Source organism: Giraffa tippelskirchi, chromosome 1, assembly GCF_054371585.1.
Source record: "Giraffa tippelskirchi isolate mGirTip1 chromosome 1, T2T-mGirTip1v1.2.pri, whole genome shotgun sequence".
In the NCBI taxonomy this organism is placed as follows: domain Eukaryota; kingdom Metazoa; phylum Chordata; class Mammalia; order Artiodactyla; family Giraffidae; genus Giraffa; species Giraffa tippelskirchi.
The window spans coordinates 169,262,004-169,285,318 of NC_137275.1; the positions used below are offsets into that span (position 1 = coordinate 169,262,004).

Here is a 23,315-nt window from a genome sequence, read left to right on the forward strand (position 1 = left end):
CCAGGTCATGAAAACTTAGTTCACCATGATATCATACTAACCTGACAAGAACTTTCTTTGGGAGTGCTGGCGTTCTGGTCACCATTATACCATGTAAAGTCCTGGGACTGTGGGACATGCGACATCTCTGCTTTGCTTTTAAACTCCAATGTCAAAATGGCAGGTGGGAAAAGAATACTGATGATGATCTTCAAAAGAGGAGAACAAAGCAGGTAGTGAGGGTTATACAAGACACACATATGGTCCAAATAAAGTCAAGATTTGGGTGTATAGGAAATGTCAGATCCGTCCCCAATTAAGTGGATACCCTGATTGTATACATATTTTCTGACTTAAGAATTCCAATAACAGAAGTGTTTCCCTCAGAAATACTCATGAATCCAAGCATATGTATAGGGATGACACTAAAAAATTAGTATCAACCTAAATGTCCAACTAAGCAACTGGGCATAAAAGTCCATCTATAGAAGGATAGCTGATGTGGAACAACCTAACAGTGGAATTCAGTCAGCCCATCATATATGTGGGCTTTGCATCCACAGATGCAACTAACTGTGGATTAAAAATATTAAAAAAAAAAAAAAAAAGAATTCAGACAGTTCCAAAAAGCAACCTTGAATTTGGAACACTCTGTCCTTGGTGGCTCAGACAGTAAAGAATCTGCCTGCGATGCAGGAGACTCGAGTTCAAACCCTGAGTCGAAAAGATCCCCTAGAGAAGGAAACAGCAACCCATTCTTGCCTGGAAAGAACAAGCCCAAGGACAAGTGGGCTGCAGTCCATGGGGTTGTAAAAGAATCATGACTTAGTGACTAAACAACAACTAGCAGGAAGCTGCTGTATATCACAGGGAGCCCAACCTGGCACTCTGGGATGACCCAGAGAAGTGGAATGGCGTGGTCGGGGGGAGGTTTAAGAGGAAGGGGATTCGCATTACTGTGGGGCAGAGACCACCACAACATTGTAAAGCAATTATCCTCTAATTAAAAAAAGAAAACCAGAGGCATTTTCAAAACTAGAGGCTCATTTTCAAAGAGCATAATGCTTGAATAATTCTTTAAAGCCACTAAGTAGTTATTATCACATAAAACACTCAAAAATTTGTTTATATTTTAAACAAGAATGTAAAAATATACCAAGTCCCTCTGTTTACATCCATCTCCCATCACACATATATTTTCTCTGCCAGTAAAACCCACAGAAGGTATAACTCTAGATTTCCAAAGTTTTCACTCTATTGCTATCATTCATGAATTTATTTATAGTCTATTCAACTTGTATGGCCTTTCAGGGTAAAGAACTTGGATTTACTTAATTCTGTGAGAATCATCTTGGTGAACATTATCTCTTTCAAGCTAAAATTAAGCCCCAGTATTCTGGGATTCAGTGAATGAAAATAAGATTATCCTGACTCTATACCATTCATGATTAACTAAACTGAAGTCATGCCCTTGTCAATTTCTTTTTTTTTTATTTTTCATGCTGAAATGACTTTTTGTTGTTTTGTTTTAAAGCCTGATCTCCCGTGGAAGTTCTCTGGACTTGTCCCAGTTCTGGTAGGGATTGGTTTGTTTGTGTGTTTGTTTTCTTTTCAGATGTTGAACCCAAAATACACACAATCTTCTAGGTCTGGAAACATCATAGTTATCAAACACATGATAATATTGCACTAATTAATTTCTAATCTACTTCCTGAAAAGCTCCACATTCTGTTGCCATTGACCATTGCAGAACAATCAGCTCATGAAACAGTGTTCAATGACATCAGTATCCCATTTCCAAGGAAGGGTTTGGAGTCTATTCCCTAAAAGCATTTACATGAGCTTTCCTTTCCACATAAAACTCTACAAGGTCTTCCTTCAGTCTGCACCCACTTGGAACTAGTCATTTTATAATTATTTATGGAAATGTTCCCCAAACTTACAAGCCAAGCACTGATAAATTAGGATCCAGCATGGAGAGCAATATGGTTTACTGCAAGGCAGAGATTTTAAGTAGCTAATTCAGTCTTATTTGTCAGCTCACCATGTTTGGGGGCAAAACATTTAGTCTTGCTTCACTTAAGTCTCTTTGTTGATATAAAAATAAAGTATACGAGGAGCAGAAAGTTATTACGTTCTCAGGAATATGGGTTTCTAATTTCTAATTCAAGATGAAAGATAAGGCTGAACTATAATGTAATACAAAAATTTGGATATAGTGGTGTGAACAAATGTGTTTGAGGGCAGCTTTACAAAACAGCCATTTATTTCCTGAAACATTACATTAGATGAGCACAACCAGTTGCTAATTGTATTTAGTTTATCATGGGTTAGCATCCTTAAGCTGAGAAAATTTTCAGTAAAAAGTCTCATTTACTTCTGTTATAATTATCAGGGGCAATGGTGATTACTAATAATGAAATCTTACTCATGTCTGTACATGCTTTTAACTTCTAACCACTTTCTCATGAGTATGCCTTTGCAATGGACTGGGCTGGCACAATTATGCCCATTTTTTTAAAGAAACCATAGGAGTGGGAGACAAAGTAGTTGTCAGAGGTTCCACTGTGAAGATCTCTGCTCATCTGTGAGAATCAAAAATAGTATTAATAATTGGTTTTCCTGAAAGTACTCTTCTGGAACAAGGGACAAATGAAAAGAGTACGGATCTCCAGACTAAACTATTAGCAACATTAAACTCTATAAAGCAAGTAGATATACCTTTAACCAAGAGTTTTTCCTCATTTTCAGACGCCCCATCCACATATCAGTAAGTAGCATTTGGGTACAAGTATGTGAAACAAAGGGCCTCAACCCTCCAGAAACAGCCAGCTTCAAACAGGTAGAATTGCTCCAGTTCTTGAGTTCATAGGTCAACAGTTTCATGGCCATTCTTTCATTCTGTTTGAATGCCTTCTCCAACACATCCAGGGCAAGCTGGCCAAACTGTCTGCAATGACACAGTGGTGAGCGGCAAATATAAAGGCAGGCCAGAGTCCCACAAACGTTCAAAAAGGTTACATATGAGACTCAGAAAAGACCAAGAGAAAAGAGGAAACAGTAAAATGCAGAAGCTACTTTAAAAGGGACTGCAGCTCAGAAAATGGATTGTTCTCCCTTTCTTGAAGAAACAGAACTAGAGGGTTTCCACCGAGAGTCCCTGAGCTATTCCTGAGAAGTGACTCCACACCACAAAACAAGCTATGTATGACTCCCTGATAGGTCCTAATGAAGAATTTTTGCCAGAAAAGACTATTCAAAATCAAACTAGCATTTAAGGAAAAACTGTGGAAACCCCTCACTCCTATATTTTTTTTTTAAGATTTTACAAAATACAAAGATGACTTAAGTAAGAAGCTAGACCTGTAGACACCCCCAGGTGATCTTCTGGGAGGTTGTTTTCTCTAAAAAGTAGACACTGTCATTCTCTGAAATTTTTTTAAATAAAAATTATAAATTAGTTTCTACTAACTAACTCTAGTTTCTCTTCTTTCCCTACTACCATCATACATTAGTAAATCAAAAAAACAAAACATTCCTAACTTTTCTATCTTCCATCATCACTCTCTGGCATTTAATATATAATATATTTACCTGTTTTCCTGCCTGAGAGGTCTTTAAAGTAAACAACAATTTTTAACATAACTTAGTATCAAAGAGTTTGATAGTTAGGAGGGACTTCCAAAATAATTCATTGAACATTTTATAGTTTAAAGTCCCAGAACTTGCCTGGCGGTCCAGTGGTTAAGAATCCAAAATTCCACTGCAGGAGGCACAGGTTCTGTCCCTGGTTGAGAAACTAAGATCTCACATGCCATGTGGTGAGGCCAAAAAGAATTAAAAAAAAAAAACAACAGAAACTAAAGTCCCATAAACTGGGCAAGTCATCTGACGATTAGTAAAGAGCTGGCCCCAGGACAAGAACCCAAGTCTCCTGAACTTTAGTCCTTAAAATATCTCAAGACCCTTATCTATGGAAGAGTCCATGAAACACACCGCTGTAAGTCCACTCCTCTTACAAGTTCTAGGGTGAGGAAGATAAACGTTTCTAACCATTCTAAGAAGTGTCGATGTTAAGTATGAGGTGAAGGGAGAACTCCTACTTTGAGTAATTTTTCAGTTCTTCGGAGGCATCATCAACCATGTTGCTCTCCTTGGCTTCCCGGGCCATTGCTCGGTAGAGGATACAAGCAATCACTGCCTTGACTGTGGCCTCCTCGCCATGCTGCCAGAAGAACATGGCCATCTTCTGCCTTTTCATTAGCACAGCCCACACCAGCAGGTCATTATAAGGATAAATAAAGCCAGTAGAATCAGGGTCATCTGATATATTTTGTTCTTCTTTTGACTTCTTCCTTGATTTATGAAGGGCTACAGACTTTTCCTGTTAGAATATAAAATAGGAATGGGTGTCCAAATACTCAGATGTATGATGTTCTACCTGACAAAAGACATTGAGTATCTCAGAAATATTTGTAAAATCACTGAAAAAGGATGGAAATAATAATAGAACTTTATAACTTTTGTGACCCTACGAACTGTAGCCAGCCAGGTTCCTCTGTCTATGGGATTTCCCAGGCAAGAATACTGGAGTTGGTTGCCATTTCCTTCTCCAGGGGATCTTCCTGACCCAGGGATCGAACCCAGGTCTCCTGCATTGGCAGGTGGATTCTTTACCACTGAGCCACCAGGGAAGTACTATAAAATAGGAATGGGTGTCCAAATACTCAGATGCATGATGTTCTACCTGATAAAAGACACTGAGCATCTTAGAAATATTTTTTAAATCACTGAAAAAAGGATGGAAATATAAAAGAACTTTATAAATCAGAAACCAAAACTTTGGTCTTTTATTAATCTATTTCTTGTCGTATCTAATAGTTTCAGGGTCCCTAGGCTAAGATAACTTCAGTTCACTTAAGTTAACACAGCTTAAAACTTAACACAGCTTAACACAATATAAAACAACTTAACACAACTTAAAACTCTATACCTTTAGAAAAGTCACTAACTATACAACAGTTTTCAAATTCTCAAGGAAATGGGCTGAAATTACATATAAGACAAATGAGAACTATTTAAAAAAAAAAAAGAAAAACCTCTAACCTTACCTTACAAATAGATCCACTATCTTCCTCTTAGTAAAATGACACTAGTGTTGCCAACATTCTTACAAATCGATTGGTTTTAATTCTGATCTCCTTTATTCTGGCTATACTTCCATAGTGATGGTAATAGGTAACAATGAGATACCATTTTCTACCTTTACATTTTCTACCCACCCTTTACAATTCATCTCAAAAACCATTCTCTAAAGCCCCACAGTCTTCTATATCACTCTGTATGTATCTCTAGTTCAATGCTCATCACACTGAACTGAGGTTACTTCTTTGGGAGGGCGGCACCATTTCTTAGTCATCATTATATCTTCTCCAGCCCACCTGCATCTCAAATTCAACCAAGAGCCCAAAATAATGCCTGGCAAATGATAAGATTCAATAAGTATTCTTCTTTAATTAAAGGAGATGAGAGCAAAAATTGTAATAAGCTTCTTCTATTTCTATAAGTAGAGGGAATTTGTGTTCATTGATTATGACCAACAATAATTTTATGATATAACTTTTCATTCTAAGAGCTGTAAAAAGCAAGCCTGTTTCAGCCAACATAAAAACCATTTCTATGGAAACTCTTGAACAACAGCATTCATGCCCAGAGGAAAGTGGGACTGAGGAAGTACAGGGAAGGGGGGCATAACACTGCTCACACACATACACACATTCATAAATACATTACCATTACCATACTGTAACATCAGGCTAAAATTAATTTCAAAAAAACTTCACAGGGGAAGAAAGAAGATACAAGAGGGCAGTGTAAGAGAAAAGCAAAGGAGAAGGTAACAGTCACCTCTCTAATTAGCCTTAGGGAAAGGAGGATGAAGGTGTAATGGTGATTTTTTTAGTACCATTCCATGGACTGCCTTCCTGAGTCGTCATCTGGACATGGCAGAGGTAGGAACAAGGAAGGCAGCCTGAGGTGCCAGACCTGGAGATCGTTTAGTTCCCCATCCTGGGCATTTGCTCATCATTGTTAGAGAACAGCTGTATCATGTTTTTGACTTGTACCATCTGTTTATTATAATTCCTATAAATGGTCCCTTTATCTGTATTCCCCCTTCTTGAATTTAAAATAATGAAAAGATCTCAGTCTTCAGGACAATTTTATTCTCCAACCTAAAATAAGTAAGTGGTACCTCGACTTTGTAAGGTTGGGCAGTTCTAATGAACTGGGAATGCAGGGTGCTCTCTGTAGACTCCTTTCTATTTCCTGAGCGGCGTCTTCGGTGAAGAGCAGGCTGGGACAGGCTTTGAGTGAGAGTGGTCATTTGCTGGCATGTGTTATTTTATTTTTAAAACAAAACAAAAAGGGAAAAAGATGATTATGGTAACAATGAAAGTGGTAACAATTAATCTTTTGTTTCTAGACAACAATAAAACCAAATATAATATTGCATCCTACCAAATATCCAATGGTCTGTCTCTCACCCAAGGTTAGTAATTAATTACTCATCCAACCAGAGACTCTCATGACCCCTTCTTATTAAGCACATTCTTATTTCCTAACATTTTAAAGATCATGCTTTTTTGTTCCCTATTATATATCTGCGTTCCTTCTCTATGTGGAAATTCCATTAGAATCAACACATGTTCTATAACTGGAACAAGTTCAAAACAGGCAATAAAGATTCACAGGTCTGATAAGAGAAAGTTCCCATTCACAAACAGCTCCAAGGTTAAGCTTAAGTTAGAAAGCTATGGAATGTCTCCAGGGGTTACATAATATCACTACTGGAGTGGAATTCCAATGGCTAGATCCGATAATAACGTAATTAATTGCTTGTCAGTATGAAGCTTTCAGGCTTCCCAAGTGACACTAGTTTGTAAGCACTACAATCTAATTTACTAGGATACACAATAAACTCTATACTCCTTCACTAGAAAATAATTAGAGAAATGGCAATTTCCTACCCATTTCTAGAAAGGGCATTAGAGGAACCTGCCCAGCATGCTCCCCACTGGACTGCACCAACATCACAGTCAGTCCTATATCTGCCGTGGTGGCCTCATAGCAAGGCTTATTTTGTTTAAATGAAGGAGCTGATACCTCAAGTGTATCCTTATGTCTGTGAAATTCCAATAAAGGACATTTTCTCTGGGAGAACTGGGTTTCTTTCTGTTTTGCTTCCTCATCTCCTAAATCCAAGTTGGGTTTTCACTTCACTTCATTCTTTTTAAATAAAGCTCAAAAGTAGCTTGATAGTCTAGACTTTTCATGTGATCTTTCCAATGTCATCCCTCACAACCTTCTGGCATTGTCCAGCGACCAAGGCCTCCTGGTCACTGCAAAACCATACCCTGATGTTCACAGCACTGTGCCTTGTATTGTTCCTGCTCTTCTTTCAAACAAAAATGCCCCAAACTATCTTTTCTAACACTTGCATTATCCCCCAATAAGAACTAAGCTCTTCAAGCCGGAATCATTCTCATCTCTAGGCTTCTGAGTATACTAGTCCCCTCACTTTCACTGTCCTCCCTTTATTCTTACCTACCTTAGATCTACCACCATTCTTAACTGAAATGTCGTTTCCTCAGAGAGATGTTCTCTGATTTCCCCATCTAAATCATTCTCTTTCATTGCACACTTTTCTTTCTTCCAAATGCATAGAACAATTAAAATTTACTTATTAATTAACAAAAGAACTAAACTCTTCAGTTTACTAATCTGGAAAGGCAATTTTAAGAAACGAGCAATATTTTCTCTGCTAATCAACTAACTAGCAACTTTAATTTTGGCGCTTGCCTGGTGGCTCAGAGGGTAAAGAATCTGCCTGCAATGTAGGAGACCCAGGAGATCCAGGAAGCTCCCCTGGAGAAGGAAATGGCAACCCGCTCCGGTATTTTTGCCTGGAGAATTCCATGGATAGAAGAGCCTAGTGGGTTACAGTTCATAGGGTCGCAAAGAATCAGACACGACTGAGCAACTAACACCTCCACTTTCAGACTTTCAAAACTATGATGGAAAATAAAATACATATAGTACGTATTTTTACATGGTGCATTCTGCATACATCTTCCAATATAACCCCTACACACGTTCCAAGTTTGTCATCTTCAGGCTATGTACTATTATGAGTTTATAGATGCAATCCTATTAAGCTTTCCACTTATGTATTTTCAAAAGAAAGATAAGGAAAGAACTGGTCATCTTTCCCTCTAAACTTTCTTACCACATACTTCTATGTCAATGTAGCATATTTTATATCCTGTTTGTATTGTGGCTAGTTATTCATGTCTGTTTCCTCTAAGAGTTTCTAAACTGCAAGTCTTTATGTCCATCCATGCCAGCATGCTAGCACTTAGCACAGTAATTTACATGGAGCAAATATTCAATAACTATCAATAAACAGAATGTACATTTGGAAAACTCTTCCCACCTTAACTTCCCAAGCCAAGCCATTTTTCTAAAAGTATAACTCCTAGATATCATCAGTTCTACAAAGGTACTTTTCAATTATGCTACCTTATGTTTTCTGTAGAGGTTGTTGTAGAGGGCTCTGAAATTTTTTCTAGTGTAGCTGCTGCGATATGCTCCACCGATAAGGTATTCTATTACCAATCCGATGTCAATCAGTGTTATCTTATAGCCTGAGAGAAGGGTATGCTGTAACAAAAACATGTAACAAATTATAACTGTCAGTTCTCTTTGTCTCTCTTTTGTCATGTAACTAGGACATAACCAAAGAGGGAGACTCATATTCTTTAACCCTACAACAATGCTTAGACTCACAAAAGAAGTGAGAGCCCCTGAGTTATCACTAATAACAAAACAATAACAAAATCAATTTATGAATTAATACAACCAGCTACTGTTACAATCTGCTTGTTCAAATGGGAAAAATTACTTAGCCTTAATATGTTTTTAGTTTCACAGAATGTCTGCTTATAAGAGCACATTGACTCTCTTTTGCTCTCTTTCTCATGCATACACACACTTTCAGAATAAAATACATTTAAAGAGAGCATAAGAGATTTTTTTAACTGGCAATGACAGAACTACTACAACAGAAGTATAATCACCGGAGAAGATACTGGAGAATCCAAAATAAACGTTAGCTTAAAATCTTTAGCCTCTCTATTGAAATGGCTCTAACATCACACACAAAACAAGAATATGAAAGGAAGTAAAACAAACAGAAGTAAGGAACATGAAATGGTGAAACAAAATGACATATCAAAACATGAGGCTGTGCCAAGAAAAAGGTTATGGTTAGTAGGAGGCCTGAACAGCAGATTTTCAAGTACATGGTATTAGCCTAAATGAAAACTATTTTGACCCCTTAAAACCCACCTCAGTGCCTCTTCTGAACAGTCATGCATACACAGTATACTTTTAAAGGCACACAGTGATGAATAAGATCCTTGAAATGAACAGTCTGTGAATAACATTCCCAAAGCTTTGAATAAGAAATAAGGTTATGTATATAAATAAATATAAATAATTTAATTTCTTTCTCACATTCATAATTTACTTTTGTAAGGAACACAAATAATGCTCTCATTTTTCTGCTAGTTAAAAGCATATCTAACTATTTCATTCCTTTTTCTTCAGTTTAGAAGAAAACTGTGATAGAATCAGAATTTAAGGAAATAATCTAAGGAAAATTACTTTGACCCAGCATAAGTCAATGCAAACTAAATTTACATCAGTATGGACACTTTTGCTTACTACTGATTTGCCAACTAAATATCTTCCTCCACAGTCCTTTCACTCTGGTTCTCTCACCAAGTCAACATAATCAGAAAGTCCACACTCTCCCCACCAATATATTAGACTTCAGAATTAAGGCAAAAAAAGTCTGTTAAAGTCAGAAAGTTTTAGTAACTAATGGGAGGTCAGAGATGATTTTAAGTCTGACTTAACTCAGGGTGAAATGAGAACAGCATGAGTAAAATATAAGCAAAGATGGGACCAGTGGGTCGGTCCTGGTTCCCTAGAACAACACATAGACTCACAAAAGAAGTGAGAGCCCCTGAGTTATCAATAATAGCCAAAATAAGAACAAAAACAACAGAAATCACATGCTAGTCCTTCAGTAAGGATAACACAACCAGAAAGTTTCATTTTCAACAGGTATTATTATCATCATTGGCAATGTTGTTATATCATGTTAAGCTGAAATTCTGCCTGGAAGTTTCTATGTCTACAATTCATGTTTTATAAGAGAAAATAATTATTTGCTCATGCCACTAACTTGGTGGGTCAAATCTTTTAAAACACAAAGTAAATTACAGGAAAAATTCTGAGTGTGGTTTGGTTAAAATTGTTCAGAGTCACAACTGTTCAGAGTCAAAGAGGATAGGTAATTCACTAGAAAATCCAATACTATTTTTAACAAAGCAAAATCTGGTAACACTTCACCACAAAGCTAAGACAACACAAGAAGAAATTTGCACATCTTCATAATTAGGTTACCTGTTTTACATCTCGGACAAGATGATGCAAGAGCATATTGGTTGGTCCTTGTTTCTGCAATAAAGAAAAAAGGAAGAATTTTAATTACCATGTGTTGGGGAGAAATAAAAAACCTTTATTTTAGAATGTATAAATAATCCAGAATACTAAAAATTTTCTTCAACACCTTTGTTAATGAAGCTTAAGCCAAATTAATTCTAAGGAAGGTATTTCCCAAGAGAAGATGTAATTAGACTGAAATATTTTTCAGTGCACAAGGTATATATCTAGGTAGTAAGGAAGGCCTTAATTAACTTTATGGCAAGAGGCAGAAACAAATTTTAAAAATCTATAACTGTCTTTTATTATTTATAAATCACACAATTACCAATTCCATCACACAATCACATTGCATCAGCAAATCCTGATTGAGCACTGGCTACATTCATTCAAGTTACTGAGGGATTCAACAAAGAATATATGTACTTTCTTCACAGAATTTTTGCAACCTAATATAAGAGTGTGGTACTTACACTAAAAAAACCCAAAAATATGAAGAGTATATTCAAAACAATGGCAAATAATCTGTATTATTATGAAGTGATTTGGAGTGATCAAGAGGATTTATAGATCAAAAGACTATGGAGTGATCAAGAAGACAGGGCTTTAAAGAAAGGGTAAGATCCAAAGGCAAGGAAGAACACCTCAGCAAGGGTGCTTGACTTGAGTATTCATGTCTTTATAAGGAGTAAGCCAGTCTAGTTTCAATAAAAGGTTTGTATAGCAAAATTGCAGGAACAAAATTTTAACAGTGTCCCTAGATTGAAGTGCTCTAATTACTCAATACAAGCAATTTGTTCTTATTCCCATCTTTGGCTTTAATTGTGGGGTTACTGTATCCTATTTCTGAAATTAGTTTATGTTTCTATTCTGTATGATTAATTAAAGTGGAAATGCAGAAATGGCCCTAGGATTTGCTAAGAATGTTTCTTCTTTGGTTGAAAAGTCTGTCTCTTTATAAGCTATCTTTGTACATAAGCACTGAAGGAACCTTGAACATTCAAGATACAGTTGAAGCTAAGTGTGGCTAATTAATAAGTAATCTTAAGGCAGTAACTGATAAATTGTTCCAGTACTCACTGTATTATAGAGCTCTTCCAGTCGGGAGATGGTAAGAAAGCGATGGAGGTTCACTCCATACTCTATTAAGAGCTTCACAAAATCAACTCGATCCATCACCAAGGCATCTAACATTGCTTGTTCCAGAGAGCCAGGCTTCAGAGGGGAGAGATAAATAAGAAATACAGAAACAATTAAGAAAGCAGAAATAACTAAAGAGTTACATGTATTTGAACTCAAAACTATACAGACAAAAATTATCATAAAATACAATCTTACTAAGAAATGTTCAGGACCTAAGTGAGGAAATAACAAAAAGTAAACCAAAGGCCTAAAAGACCTTTTGAATAAATGTGTTCTTGGATGAAAAGACTGACTATGGTAAAGATCTCAATGTTTCCCAAATTAATGTTTAAAGTTAGTACAATTCTAAAAAAATCCAAGGTCTCTTCTTTTCTTTCTTTCTTCTCCTTCTATTTTTTTTTTTTTGTGGTAACCTGGCATGTTCCCTTTTAAACTATATCTGATTTCTGGGTATAATGGCAAATTAAACATGCATTTACTTTTAATTCCACCTAAAACTTCACTAAAATTATAGTAAAGGGTTTTAGGAAAAAGAAAAAAAAACAGAATCCACAAGAACAAGGAGGTCAAAAGTGAAATATTTCAGAAGTTGGAAAGCAGGTGGCCGAATGGTAATTGACTTAGCAGTCCCCAGGAAACCAGAAAATGGAAGTCCCCAGAAACTGGAAAAAGAGTGAAGAACCAAACAATCTATGCAATAGAATTCTGGCAGCTTAAAAACAGAATCCACAAGAACAAGGAGGTCAAAAGTGAAATATTTCAGAAGTTGGAAAGCAGGTGGCCGAATGGTAATTGACTTAGCAGTCCCCAGGAAACCAGAAAATGGAAGTCCCCAGAAACTGGAAAAAGAGTGAAGAACCAAACAATCTATGCAATAGAATTCTGGCAGCTTAAATTGCTAACATTGGGACCTTTTCACTCATCTTCCCCTACTGACTTCCCTAACAATAACAGCAAGGCTTATACCTTCTAAGCAGGAGACTGGAGGATTTCTTTCTGATAGTGATGAATGCAAGAGGAAAATATATGAATATGCTAGCACTGCAAGTCTCCCAACAAATGGCAGCCAGATCACCCTATTATGAAGCCCAAATCTACAGGCTCGGAGTTTCTAATTGTCTTCCTTTATGCTATGCTATGCTATGCTAAGTCGCGTCAGTCGTGTCCGACTCTGTGCGACCCCATAGACGGCAGCCCACCAGGCTCCCCCGTCCCTGGGATTCTCCAGGCAAGAGTACTGGAGTGGGTTGCCATTTCCTTCTCCAGGGCATGAAAGTGAAAAGTGAAAGTGGAGTCGCTCAGTCTGTCCGACTCAGTGACCCCATGGACTGCAGCCCGCCAGGCTCCTCCGTTCATGGGATTTTCCAGGCAAGAGTACTGGAGTGGGGTGCCATTGCCTTCTCCATTTAGCCTACTCTTAAAAAAGAGTACAGGCCAAATAGACCAAAAAATATCAACTAGGAAGAATCAGACAATAAAGGAAGAAGAAAACTTCAAAAGAACTATCATAAATATCCTCCAAAAAACAAAAGAAGATATATACAGGATGCTATTTTTAAAAAGACAACACATTTACCCTTAGAAATTAATAACACGCTACCAGAAACAAGGTGGCACTAGTGGTAAAGAATCTGCCTGCCAACGTAGTAGATGCAAGAGACACAGGTTCGATCCCCGGGTGGGGCAGATCCCCTACAGAATGGCAACCCACTCCAGTATTCTTGCCTGGAGAATTCCATGGACAGAGGAAACTGGCAAACTACAGTTCATGCAGTCAGACTCCACTAAGCAACTAGAGCACACAAGCACCAGAAACAAAAAGCTACATACAGGGCATGAAAAGTTAAACTTAAAGGAATATACCAAAGAAAAGATGTAGAAGAGAAGAGGAAAAGATAAGATTAGAGGCGGAGTCCATAGATCTAACTTTTAAATGATAAAATTCCTGAAAGAAAACAGAGACAACAGGAGAGGAAACTGCCCAGAATGGAAACCCACAAGTGCCAAGTTGAAAGCAAGTGTCCACTGTAATGGATATCAAGTTATAACAACACACATCATTGTGAAATCTCAGGACATTGAAACACAGGAAGATTTCTTTTTAAGCCTAGAGAAGGAAGAAATAGTCACAAAGGATCAAAAAACAGAAAGATTTTTTACTTCTCAACAGTCACTGCTGGGTGCTAGAAGCTAAGCATTCAAAATTCACTGGGAAAATTAGTCTCCTCTTGAACTAAAACATATCCAAACATATGAGGCCTCAATATTTTTTATCTCTCATATTCCATTTCTCAGAAATGATCAAATAAAGGAGTAAACCAGGAAAGAACAAAACAGGGGATACAGAAAACAGGTGTTCTAACTAAGGAGGGCATCTCCAAGATGATGAAGGATGATAGCTCAGCACCGGGAATAGCAGGCAACCAGCCCAGATGGCAGCAGTGAGGGCCACAGACAGAAAGGTTAAGAGGTCTTAAAATTAATCACAGGGACTTCTCTGGTGGGCCAATGGCTAAGACTCCTTGCTCCCAATGCAGGGGGCCCAGATTCAATCCCTGCTCAGGGAACTAGAGCCCACATGCTGCAACTAAGAATCTGCATGCCTCAACTAAAGCTCCCGCATGCTGCAATTAAGACCCAGTGCAGCCAATTAAATAAACACAATTTTTTAAAGTTTAAAAAAATAATGACTCGGAGAATTCAAACCAGGGCTCTGTAACAATCTAGAGGGGTGGGAAAGGGTGGGAGGTGGGAGGGAAGTTCAAAAGGGAGGGGACATATGCACATAATACATATGTACATTAATTAAGCTAATTCATGTTGATGTATGAAAGAAATGAAACCAATATTGTAAAGCACTCATCCTTCAATTAAAAATAAACTTAAAAAAACAAAGTTTAATAAAATAAATTATTAAAAGGAATCAGAAAACAGCAATATGACTTATTATTTAGAGATATGGAGATTTATAAATGTCAGAGCAGTCCAAAAACGTTCAGTTTTTGGCTCTTGTGGTTTGCAGGATAGAGAATTACTGTATTTTTGGTAGCTTTTTAGTACCATTTGACGTTTTAAACAATGTGCATGAATTAGTTAAACCCCAAAATAACAGACCTATGGTATGGTCACAGCTATAATTTTTTTAAATGAAATGTTACTAGTGATTAGCATTAGCACTATGAATAATCTTTCTTCTTCCTGCTTTTCTCTGTTTTCACTAATTTCTACTGTGAGTATGCATTACATTTGAAGGCAAAAAAATAAGATAAACTTTAAGTTTTAAATAACAATATAAAAATCTGCCCATTCAAAAAGTGAATAAAAAACCCTTTCATTTGCCTTTCCCCCAATGTCTTTTTTTTATCTTTGCTCTGTCTACTCTCTAAAATGTATGTTTATTAATTTAAAATGATAATAATACTAATCAAATAAAATTCTGACTAGAGAATTTGTTTGATGGTCATGTTCAAATCCTTCTCTAGGAGAACAGGAGTCACTTATTTTAGGGCCTCCCTTTGTTACTCAAAACCTTGCAATTAAGGAAATACCATGATCCTTTACTGTCATGTATTGCTGAAGTCTTTAATAGCTGGAATGATTAACAACCACAGAAAATTCCAGATTTATGGAATCCTGGTTTTTCTATGTAAACAAATTTTTATTAACTGGCATGTTCTATCTTCTTGTTTTCTAAAAATATATTTCTTTGCGGAAATTAGACACTGAAGAGACTTGCAAACAGAAGCCATATAAACAGAGGGAACCCCAACGTCTTTTGTCAACTTCAATTAGGCTGCAGATTCATAGAAAAAAGTGTTTTCGAGAAGGCAAAGTAGACGAAAGAAATGTCTTAGCGATCATGTATATCCAGCATCACAGATGCTACCTCCTCCCCAAAGCAACCTATCTTTCCTCCAGTTTTCTCTTTGGTCCCCCCCTAATAAACCAACACACAACACGTTTCTTCAAAATAACTTCATTTTCATTATACCTTCCAATGTTGTCCATAAATTAGGATATGTTTCTTGGCAATGTCCATTCTGTCCCAAGCCATTGCCAGATTCAATTGTTCTGATGCTGATAAATTCGTGCCTAGGGTAAAAGAAAGGGATCACATATATCAACATAAAAAGCACAAAGTGCCATGAGTGTGAAAAGAGGGAAGGAATAACAAGTATAACCTTATTTAGACACTCACCCTTTAGCAGAGCTGTTAGGATTGCTAAATCAAGGTCCTGTGACTCCTCAGAATCAGCATCAAAGATGGTAATCTGTAATAGTTGAAAAACAGAAAGCCATACATTTTGAGAACTAGCAAAGAAATGCTTTCAAAAATTTGCTTTTGCACGAATGAATTAAGTGAAACATTCTTCATTAATGTCAAAAATCACGCAGTTTAAAAAATTCTTTTTTTCACTAATAAGAAGGAAAACTTTTAAGTAGGGTAATGCAGAATTATGCACATGAAGGGGGTGACAAATAACTGAAAAATTCCAAGTATTTTAGAGGAAATATGCATGAAAGATTACTCCATTAATTTACTATTCATATGCTATAATGGAAACTCAGTGTCAATTCCTCATGTAAAGCAAACTATTCCTCATTTTGAAAGGATACAAAGCGAGAGCCTTCCAGTCACCTAGCTTTAGAAATGAAGGCTTTTGCTTTTTAATGAGAAATGAATACTCAAGGACTTGTCATAAGATAAATGAGGCACTTACAACACACCCAGTGAGCAGGTACAATGGATAGCACAGAACCTGTACAATGTCAAAGTCTCCAGTGCATCCTGGCATGTGACTCATTTTTTTAAGACAAATAAAGGACATTTTTATGATTATAATAGGCCTTCTCCTGTTAATGAATGTTAATCTCAGTCTTTCCAAATGAAAATACATAGTAGAGGGAGCTGTTCAACAAAAAAGAGCCAAGACTGGCAAGGTCCAGTCTGAGATATGCCACTAACTAATCAGTCTCAGGTAAATATTATAAAGCCACTGCATCTTGGGTTCCTCACCCACAAGAAGAGAGGAATTCACTAACTAGTCTCTGAGGTCTCATAAAGACAGAAAAACTATGCTTCTACAATTCACACTAAGAGCCTCTCTACCTAACAGCCCCTCCATGTCCATGACTAAAATCAACTCTCAACTGTATAGGAGTTCAGGACCTAATTTCGCTAACGTATAAACCCTTAGCTGCCTCCTCTTGTTTCTTCTTGATTATTACACCACTCCCTGGTTACTCTCCTTGATGACAGGGAGAGGCAAGTATAAGGGCGATCCCTTTAACATGTCCTTTTCTTGACCTACTGACATCGTGGGGAATATAAAATGTGGTAGATCATACACAAGATTTCAACCCCGAGCCCCAATTTCAGTTATACTGTTTCATAACTGCATGACTCTGGGAGAACCACTTAAAGTCTCTAGTCTTTAGTTCATTATCTCTGAAACTAAAATAAGCAATCACTGCCATACTGAACTCACTCATGGGGATATTTCATGTAAAAAAAAAAAAAATTATTGGGAAAAAAAAACCATATATTGAAAGCACACTGCTAACTGTGGACATGGTTGCTGTTTTTGTTATAATTAGGTTAGCTAAAATCCCAAAGGGCTTTCACATCTGTTTAGCCATGCCTAGTCTAAACTGACCTTGCTCGACTGGTTTGAGGCCAAGTGCTTTAATATTACCAAAATCTTGTATAATTTGGTCTACCCTTCAAATTCTGGAAAGATCACTGTGAATCATGACATATCTGCATATTTAATGTAACTTTCAGCTACCTATCATCCAAGTCACTGACAAAAAATTTTGATCAAAATGCCCTAAAAGATTAAAATCTCCTGAATCTGTATCATGTTCATAGTCCATAGTTTCTGGCCTCCATCTTCCAGCTGAGAGTATATTCTCACATTTTCAGTATCCAGTGCATCCCCAGTGATTCCTGCAGGATATACTGAAGATACTGAGAAACGGTCATCCAAAGCCAGCAACCTTGAGTTTATTTAAGGCAGGAAGCTGTTCCTTTACCCTCCGAAAATATTCACATGTAATTTACACTAAATTCAATCACTTTCCTGTAATACTGTTATATTATCTAAGCTCTTTTTCCCAGGTACCATTAGAAATTTGAAGCATGGTTCCAGAGAAGGAGGGAACAAAAAGTCAAGTTAAAAGTCAAGTTCTGTAGCACTATATACAACCAAGTTAGAAATGAAAAAAAATTGTGAAAATAAATATCACAATTGTTGAACATTCACTAGTGCTCATGCTCAGTCATATCTGATCCTTTGTGACCCCATGGACCGTAGCCCATCAGGCTCCTCCATCCACGGGATTCTCCAGGCAAGAATACTGGAGTGGGCTGCCATGCACTCCTCCAGGGGATCTTCCCAGCCCAGGGGTTGAACCCAAGCCTCCTGCGGCTCCTGCACTGCAGGCAGATTCTTTAGCTCTAAGCCATCAGGGAAGCCTTGACATTAGCACTTTTTAAGTTGGTCAAGTCATCAACTCATCATACTCACAGAATCCCTGTGCACCATACACTCCATCAGAATTTGGAAAAGGTGCTTGGACTGCTTAAGACTAAAGTTGAAGGTGTTCTGCATCATGCAGATGATCTCCTCCTTTACCTGAGGACGCAGGGTCCTGGAAGAGAGGGAAATAGCAGTGACTTGACACAATCAAGAGAGGGAACAAGCCAAAAACATCAGCACAAGTACAACATCACTGTGTCTGTCCACATGACGGAGGTGTCTATGGACAGTTGTGTCAAGAGACAAATTAATGGGAGGAAGCAAAGCAGAGCACCAGCATGAGGAGAAGGCTGAACATTAAAACAAGGATGGACTCATATGCCATGCTCCTGGGAAGAAAGCACTTGGGGTAGGTTTTTGAGCTGACAGATTTCGAAGGGGCTGTGAATCTCCAGAAATTATGGGCATGGTATCCTTAAAGAATCTGACACTCCAAATCGTGTAAGAATTACTTGTCTAGGGTAACTTAAGGAAAGAGAGAGGTATAACTGAAGAGGAAGAGGGTAGAGGGTGGAAGTGGGGCTGAAAGGGGAGAGAAACTGTAAGAGAAAAGTCATCAGAGAACAATTATAGCTTAAAGTGAATGAATGTTTTTTAAACAAATGACTGGGGTCAACATTTCAGTTCCTAGGCCCTGCATTTACTCATGCGGTAGAAATACCGTGCTTTTGAAATCGGAAGAATCACACTGGGTTTAGGGATGGCTTAGAGAAAAACTCCCATCTTGAAAAGAAGAAAGAATTAAAACCTCAACTAAGTACAACATATGCTACAAAAATATCAGGATGTTGATTTCTCTAATTTCTGCTATATTTACTAACAGCAATTGAATTCAAAAGTGACCACCACAGTGGTCTTCTCCTTCACTCCCCCTGGAAATGCTTTTTCCCTAAGATCAGACAAGGTTCAAAGTTCTTTGTAGATGCAAGCCATTCTACAGATAAGGAAATAGCAACTTACATCACTGGAGAGCATTTTGGTGTTGCTTTAATAAATACAAAAATCACTGAAAAATGAATTCCAGTCTCAACCCATCCTCCAAGATATCCAGAGAATTCCGGTCCCTGTCCTCTAAGGATATCCATCCCACTTGACAGCAGAGCTTAGGAAGAAGAAAGAATCAGCATGGTTTTAGCAATGAAGACTCAGCAACTCACCCTTCATCTGCTAAGTGTTTGTGGGTGAAGGCCAGGAGGTCAGCAGCCCTGCCTGTGCCTTCACACACCACCACTGGGTCTTTGTCTTTCACAGTCTCCCACACTGAGAGGATGACATTGGGACCACCTTCCACCACCAGCCCCACCACGGGCACACCTTGTCCAGAGCCTGTTTCAGATGCAAACAGTAACAAATAAAGGAACGCTATCAGCAATGCCAATTTCAAGACACAAGTCTTTCAATTACTGTGTATATTCCTTACTTGAACTAGCCATTCTCTTCTTTGATTCAGGTTTACTTAGTTCAAGCCCAAGTCAGAAGCTTGGACTTTAAATAAATTAGCCACAAATACTGTTAGAGTATTTTCTCCCAGTTAAAAAGGCATCTAAAGGCTTTCGGTAATTAAAAAATAATAATAAGTAGTAGTCTTCAAGAAATTAACTTTTTATTGTGGAAATTTTCAAACATATGTCAAAGAAAACAGAATGATATAATGGATCCCAATGTATCCATCACTCACCTCAAAAAAATGATCAAGCTGTTGACATTCAATCAACTTTTAATAGTGGTTATTTCTAAGAACAGAATGGGATGGGTAAACCTCAAAGACTTTTATATTTCAACATATTCCATTTTTCACTAGTTGACTTTCTTGTCAGACTACATATTGCTTTATTAAAGTGAGGAAGACAAAAAAAGGAAAGACTGTGGAGTCATTCTTTTTAACGATATTAAGCAAACAAAAGTTACAGATTGATATGTCCAGTATGATCCTATTTAAAACCCTATTTAAAATTTTAAAACCATATATATATAGGTATATATTTTATATATACATATGCACATACTTATATGTACAGCATGTTTTTTATATTTGCACAAATAACCAGAAAACTCTGGGATGATATACATCAAATTATTAATAGTGAAAGGAGGGGAAGATTCGGGGAAATGTCGACTGTTTATAGGCTTCTTGTTTGATTTAACTTTTACATCACACGTGTATTGATATATTTAATATTTAAATCAATTTTTTTTTTCCAAAAGAAGGAAAACTGGTGCGCAACACCATGCCCACACCTGAGCAACAGAGGACTTCACTCTGGGTTCCATGTTCTACAGCGCCGCCTCTGGCCAAGCCCTTCCCCTCACAATGAGGAGCCTACAGGGTCAAAGTTCAAGGGAAGCCTGTGTTCCCTGTCCTACATTGGACTGTACTAGACCCCAAAATTCTTGCTTCCAGGGGCTGCTTGAGCCTCTGCCCCAGGGATGTACTTGTCAAAGCAAGAGGATTTGGGGGGAGTAGGGCTTGGACATATAGATTGGGGTGTCTAGGTGATAACGTCTATGTCAGGCCCAGACATTATGAGATTGAGCCAAAGTTAGGAAGAGAAGCAGAGAGTGACATGTAAACCAGGGACCAAGGTGCTGGTTCTGCTTCACCTCCATGATTTGGCTTTGTACTCCTCAGAATCCAGGACTCTGACCTCAAACCTGGCCTTCCAGCTATATATGCAAAGGTAAAAGGATTAAACATTTTATTATGTTTTTAATCTTGTCTCTGTACTCCTCAGAATCCAGGACTCTGACCTCAAACCTGGCCTTCCAGCTATATATGCAAAGGTAAAAGGATTAAACATTATTTTATTATGTTTTTTATCTTGTTATTTGTGTTTTTAGCTTGATTTAAAACTTTTAAATAGTTAAACAAACAGTATGTGGGCTTCCATGTGCACCTTGCCCTGAATGCACAAATGAGAGGAGTGGGCCTCTTAGCCCATTGTTTTAATATTTTACTTCCTTTCCTTTTCTTCATAACTCCACCTCCTTATTACTTTCTCCTTGTCACTAAAAATCAGACCTAAGATGTACCAATTGATAGGCATAATCTTCTTGTAACATCATCTTATAAAAACTAAATTCAAATTCTAGGTTTTTATTTGGAGAAGAAAGGGATAGCCTTCCATACCAGAAGGGATATGGTCTTCTGAAATCGTACAGATGAAAAAGTTAACAATGGTTATTTTCGGTAGTAAGATTACAGAGGGCTATCCCTTCCTTCTATGTTTTCTTTCTTTATCTGAATATGAGAGTATATAACACTTTTATCATCAGAAAAAGAAATCAGTAAGGGTATTTTGCAGGAGAGAGGAAAATAATTCAGTTTCAGTTAGGTACATCTTTCTTGAAGCAGTAACTAATCTCCACCAAAATAAATATATTTCTTGTTTTCTACAAAAAGAATCTTACTGATGCGACTAATTAAATTTGTTATAAAAGGAAAACAATTGTGAAGTTCTTGCTTATAAATCTCATGAGGGAGCTGTCTCTACTCCTGGCTCCCAGTTTAGGCAAGAATACAACATTATAGTTCCAGATGAAAACCTCCTAGAACAGGCATCCCAGGAAAGGGCGCTCTTCTCCAAGACTTGGATTATGAAGACAAGCAGAGTCACCCAATCCTATGCTTTCCATCTCAGAGGCCTACAGCACAGGAACCGACATTGGCCACATTTCATATGGATGAACCCAAGGATTTCTACAGCAACTTTATGAGTCAGCCTTTTTTTTGGATAAACGCTCTCTCTCAATATCAAGGGTTTACCAAGGACTACAAGAAGCCCAGTTGGACCTCTCCGCAGCAGTGCCCCTAGTGCCCTGTCGGCTGAGCCCCCATGGTACTCACAACTGTGTATCTTCTGCAGAGAGAGGTACTTTTCCAGGTTCCTCCTGAGCTTCATCTCATTGCCATACTTGCCCACAGTGCCATCATCGGACAGGATAAAGTGGGAGTGCATGCAGTTGAGTGTTGTGAGCTTGCTGAGGGGGTTTCCCAGAGTCTGGTACAGGCACACTACCTGCAAGATAGCGAGAACAAGGGTCAGAGGTCCTTCCTGGGCCGACTGCTCCAAAGGCCTGTTTGTGCACTACAGAGTTCCAGTCTATGCCAAAAAGTACTACTAGCTACTAAGAGCGGTGCCTCTCAGGCTATCTGCAGTGAAGACTCAGTCTGAGTTCCTTTACTTTATATTTTTCTATGGATGGATATGTAGTCCTATAGTGCATGACTAGTCTGCAGCTTGTGCTACATTAGACTCGTGACACAAGTTCAAGGACACTCACACACACAGCAACATGAGAACACTTACCATATGCTTGGAGTCACAGCACTGCTACATTGCTAAAAATGCTTCCAAATATTTATTTTCAACTTCTCTACTTATTTTGTCTCAGATCATTGAAAAAACAGTTCAAGGATCTGCACTGATACACAGAGCACATCAGTATTCAGAAGCTATGCCTTTAAATAGATCTATTTCAGAATAATATTTGGACACTGATTTATGTTTCTAGTATTTCAAATGAAGTGAAGAGTAAATGGAGATGTATTCACATTCAACATAAATTACCCAGATCCATGGAATTCACCAGACAAGAATACTAGAGGGGGTTGCCATTCCCTTCTCCAGGAGATCTTCCCAACCCAGGAATCGAACCTGGGTCTCCTGCATTTCAGGCAGATTCTTTACCATCTGAGCTATTAGTGAAGCCCCTTATTAATATTTACTGATTCTTCCATAAGCTACTCCAATTCTTATTGGTTTCTAGGGAGGAAAGCACGGTATAGTCATTTGGTATCCACAGGGGGTTAGTTCCGGGACTACTCAGGTATATTACAGGCCACGGATGTTCAGATCCCTCATATAAAATGGCATAATACAGTTGGCTTTCATATCCCCCGGATCCATGGTTGGTTGAATCCTGGGGATCCAGTGTTGATTGACTCTTCAGATGCAGAGTACACAAACAGGGAGGGACAACTGTGTTGAGAGTCTAAGAGTCCAAGTTTAAGGCTAGACTCTTCTACTTTCTAATTTTAAATCTAGGTAATACCTGCCTCCTTTTTCAGGCTCATTTTC

At 37.8% G+C, this 23,315-nt stretch overlaps 1 protein-coding gene across 3 annotated transcripts in view; it reads right to left on the reverse strand.

Annotated features, from left to right (window-relative positions):
* The window catches only part of TRPM6 (transient receptor potential cation channel subfamily M member 6), a 120,433-nt gene that overhangs the window by 63,122 nt on the left and 33,996 nt on the right, over positions 1-23,315 (reverse strand). For 2 of the 3 annotated variants that reach the window (XM_081505489.1, XM_081505469.1), the window contains 12 exons: positions 22,082-22,253; positions 19,395-19,563; positions 18,226-18,349; positions 15,894-15,966; positions 15,687-15,787; positions 11,633-11,767; positions 10,514-10,567; positions 8,561-8,701; positions 6,234-6,368; positions 4,084-4,364; positions 2,702-2,930; positions 42-188 (listed from right to left, as the gene is read on the reverse strand). In XM_081505489.1, coding sequence (XP_081361615.1) covers positions 42-188; positions 2,702-2,930; positions 4,084-4,364; positions 6,234-6,368; positions 8,561-8,701; positions 10,514-10,567; positions 11,633-11,767; positions 15,687-15,787; positions 15,894-15,966; positions 18,226-18,349; positions 19,395-19,563; positions 22,082-22,253 — 1,761 coding nt within the window. The remainder of the gene's footprint in view (positions 1-41; positions 189-2,701; positions 2,931-4,083; positions 4,365-6,233; positions 6,369-8,560; positions 8,702-10,513; positions 10,568-11,632; positions 11,768-15,686; positions 15,788-15,893; positions 15,967-18,225; positions 18,350-19,394; positions 19,564-22,081; positions 22,254-23,315) is intronic. The other variant, XM_081505478.1, reaches the window with a different exon arrangement.